Source organism: Beta vulgaris, chromosome 4, assembly GCF_026745355.1.
Source record: "Beta vulgaris subsp. vulgaris cultivar EL10 chromosome 4, EL10.2, whole genome shotgun sequence".
Classification (NCBI taxonomy): domain Eukaryota; kingdom Viridiplantae; phylum Streptophyta; class Magnoliopsida; order Caryophyllales; family Amaranthaceae; genus Beta; species Beta vulgaris.
Genome location: NC_079205.1, coordinates 60117891 through 60121351, shown reverse-complemented (window position 1 = coordinate 60121351; position 3461 = coordinate 60117891). Strand labels below are relative to the sequence as shown.

The following is a 3461-nucleotide window of genomic DNA, read 5'->3' as shown; positions in this document are numbered from 1 at the left end:
ATTTCCTCTACAAAGAAGATTCAATTCAAAACGTTTTCCACTCCAATATCAAGTGTTGAATACTTGAGTAGAGAACTATTCTCTAAACAAAAAGTGACACAAGTACTTCCGATTCCCCACTCTAGTCCCATAGGGGAATATGTTCTTCGAACCTTTTTCCAGTAAACCTAGAGCTTATGCCCAATTTCATCACTATATTCACATTCACATAAGCTTCACACAAAGTCAAAACTTAACTGGAATACCATTAAGAAAAGCATCCATGCAAAATTGGTTGTTATGATTTTGTGTAGCTCATCAGTAAATGGGAGTGTATATAATTGTTATATATATCCAAAATTCTCAATGAAACAAAACGATAACATACTAACACACGTATGAAAGCCAACCAATGTCAAACTTCCACATTGTCAAACAAACAAAAGTCTCACACCAAAATGACCAAATATAGTGCAAAAAGAAAACTTAAAGTAACTTAAAATAGCTTAACCTAGAAAGTTAAAAATACGACAACACCTCTTAAGAGGTGTTATGGACAAACTCATCCTCTTAACACTTAACTTCCTTCAACCCATGAGAAAAGTACAAGAAAGTTGGGTCAGTAGCACCTTCCTTGTAGTAAGCGAAGACCAATCCAGCATCGTCACCCATGCTCTCGCCCACAAAACTGCACAATGAAAGAATTATCATTAGCAAATTCAAAAACACAGCAGAAACCTTCAAGTTATTGATTATAAATTATCAGACTTCTCAACATCCCGTCTCAACCGACCATTACCACCTTCAACAAAGAAAACACGAATTACACTATTAACATGAACTGGCCAAATAAACAATGTCCACTTCAAGTTTCATTACCCAATTCCTCTTAACAGACTCCTACTGCAGCAAGGTCAAACAAGATTTGATCAAAGCAACCCTACTTCTATGTCATTAAAGAGCAAAAAGGCTGATCTCTTTTTCCAAGTTAACTTCCAATTATCTTTCTCCCCATCCTTTCTCTCTCTCTCAATTCCACTTTTTCTACCCTGTCCAACTTTCCTTGCATAAACTTACCAAAGAAAAATGGATCTATAGTTCTATCAAAAATTACAATTCCAAGACAATACACAAGTATGCAAAAATATCCTCAATCACACCACTATTACCAAACAAATATTTAACAAAGTAATAAAATTAGCTCCTATAGTAGATTGCCTGAATCTATTGTATCCAGATCAAATTTAAGAAACTCCTACTGTATGGCCAGGTAACACCAGATTAATCGTATCCTACCCTATCTCTAATGTCAACAAAGAACAAAAAGGGCAATCTAAACAAAACTACTATGGTGGGATATAAATGTCAAATCATTGCTTTCACAGATTAAATTCACCAAGTAATAAGAACATACAATTGAAGGTCGCTGAGCTTTGACATGAGAAACTTGGTCGCTGGTTCAATATTCTTCTTGAACTCGTCAGCCTTCTCAGCGTCCAACTTTCCAGTCAGGAGCTTGATGTATTTCTTCACCCAGGCAACAAATTCCTTCTTACTAAAGGCAGGTTGCTCCTGTAAAGAGATAAGTCAGTGCCCTGCAACATAATAGACCAATTTGACCGTTGCCACATAACAACAGCAGTAGCATCAATGCCGTATAGCATACCTGCAGCCTAAAGGTATCAACAATGTCAACAATCTTGACAGCCTGGTCATCGACAGCTTCTTCCCCATCACCGCCTTCAGCAGAAGGATTAGCACCAATGTCAAAATCCACTGCTCCCTTAACAACCCACTGTGACATAGAGGAAAAAGTAGTACCAAATCAACTTAGTTTTCAACCACAGCACAAAATCCATGAAGAAATTCTAAAAATAAATAAGGATTCTTACCTTTCCGTCTACCTCCCAAAGACATCCATTAAAGAGTTCCTTGTAGGGGAAAGAGTCTGACAAAAGCTCATCACCTAGGAAAATTCCCAGCAATAAATTAGAAGATTCGTCGAAAGGTTAACACATCTCTTTCATAAGATTCGACTATAATCAATCATCTCCTCGAAACATCATCTAGTTTGCAGTACTTCAAAAACTCTTATGTAATGCTCAATCAACAAAATTAGACAATTTTGCATCAAATAATTATTATAGCCTTCAATGATCATTGTCAAACTAAATTCCACTATGAAAGAAACATAATTCACATGAAAAAATCACAAGCAGAATATAAATCTCACTTTGACCTTAACACTAATATACATAACCGGAAAAAAAAACAGTCATGGATACAATTTCGGGAAGAAAACAACAAGATTAAGTTTTTCTAATCAAAATCAAACGAAATCAGATCTTTTAAACTGAATTATTAACCAAATCAACTCAAAATTAAACAAAAATCATCGACCTAATCTCATCAAACTCGAACTAATGGAAAAGCCCTAAACATAAACCCTATAAATCAAATCAACTCTCACAGATCTAATCATCAACATTAAACGAAGAAAAGCAATAAACTTTGTTACACACTACAAAAACAAACTTCAATAAATCTAAATCAACCAAACTAAAATCAAAAAAAAAAAAATCCTAACTTTCCAGAAGAAAAAAAGAGAGAGAAAATAGTTACCAGTAAGAAGGTCTTGGTAGAGCAACATGGTTGCAGACTTTTTCTCTCTCTCCTCTCGCTTGGATTATGTGAGATTCTTACGCAAACTCGAGCACGAAGAAAAGAGAGAAAAAGGCTGTGAACGAAAGAGGGTCAATAATGGTTGCACCACCTCTGTATATATAGATCTAGGGTTTTAGCATATTATCTTTCCGACTCAGAATATTACTCGTTTTTTCCCAAACCTTTACGATTTTGGACACCTATAAGGAATGTAATTACTAATCCCTCTAGTTTTATATGGTGATAGATGTATCATATTGACTAAACGTGTATTTATCGATGTATATTTTTAATTATTAATATTTTTAATCATATATTATGAGAAATTATAGAAAATAATATTTTCAAATATTGAGATTAGCTCTTTAATATTTAAAAGTATGATATTTATTTATATAAATTAGTAAGTAAAGATGGTCAAAATAGATATCTAGATAAAGTAAAATTTGATATGATGTTCTTTTTAATAAAAGATGAAGTATTAGTTTATTTTTTTTTTTCGAGTTGTCATTTATTATTACCCACTTTTCTATTGTTATACACTAAAAGTAAGACAATATTTAACAATAATAAATATAATATGTTTAAGATAAGGCATTTTCCAACTTTTGTTGGAAAGGGAATAAGTCATGATTCGATCTATTGAATATTAGAAAAAGCATCTTTCAAGTGGAAAAACACGTGATGAGGAGGATGTGCGAAATTTGTAGGAGAATGAAGATGCTACTGCGGCCTATTGCTTTCGATAAGGTGCCCAGAAAGTCCACAGGAAGTTTATGGTCATGCTAATGTCGAACTCGGTCTAAGATAAACAACTC

General features: G+C 33.7%; 1 protein-coding gene across 1 annotated transcript; it reads right to left on the bottom strand.

Annotated features, from left to right (window-relative positions):
- Positions 1–297: 297 nt before the first annotated feature.
- LOC104890318 (translationally-controlled tumor protein homolog) lies at positions 298–2761 on the bottom strand. Its single transcript, XM_010675755.4, has 5 exons — positions 2602–2761; positions 1872–1945; positions 1646–1774; positions 1394–1551; positions 298–667 (listed from the first exon to the last, which is right to left on the bottom strand). Exons 1-5 carry the CDS (start codon positions 2627–2629, stop codon positions 550–552), a joined length of 507 nt encoding a protein of 168 aa, XP_010674057.1. The 5' UTR covers positions 2630–2761; the 3' UTR covers positions 298–549.
- Between the last annotated feature and the right edge of the window lie 700 nt (positions 2762–3461).

Bases quoted from the DNA above. Each gene is read 5' to 3' on its own strand.
- LOC104890318 (XM_010675755.4), bottom strand. From the start codon at position 2,629: ATGTTGCTCTACCAAGACCTTCTTACTG. The intron at 1,946-2,601 runs GTAACTATTTTC...GAATTTTCCTAG, and splicing joins CTACCAAGACCTTCTTACTG to GTGATGAGCTTTTGTCAGAC. The intron at 1,775-1,871 runs GTAAGAATCCTT...TCTATGTCACAG, and splicing joins TTTGGGAGGTAGACGGAAAG to TGGGTTGTTAAGGGAGCAGT.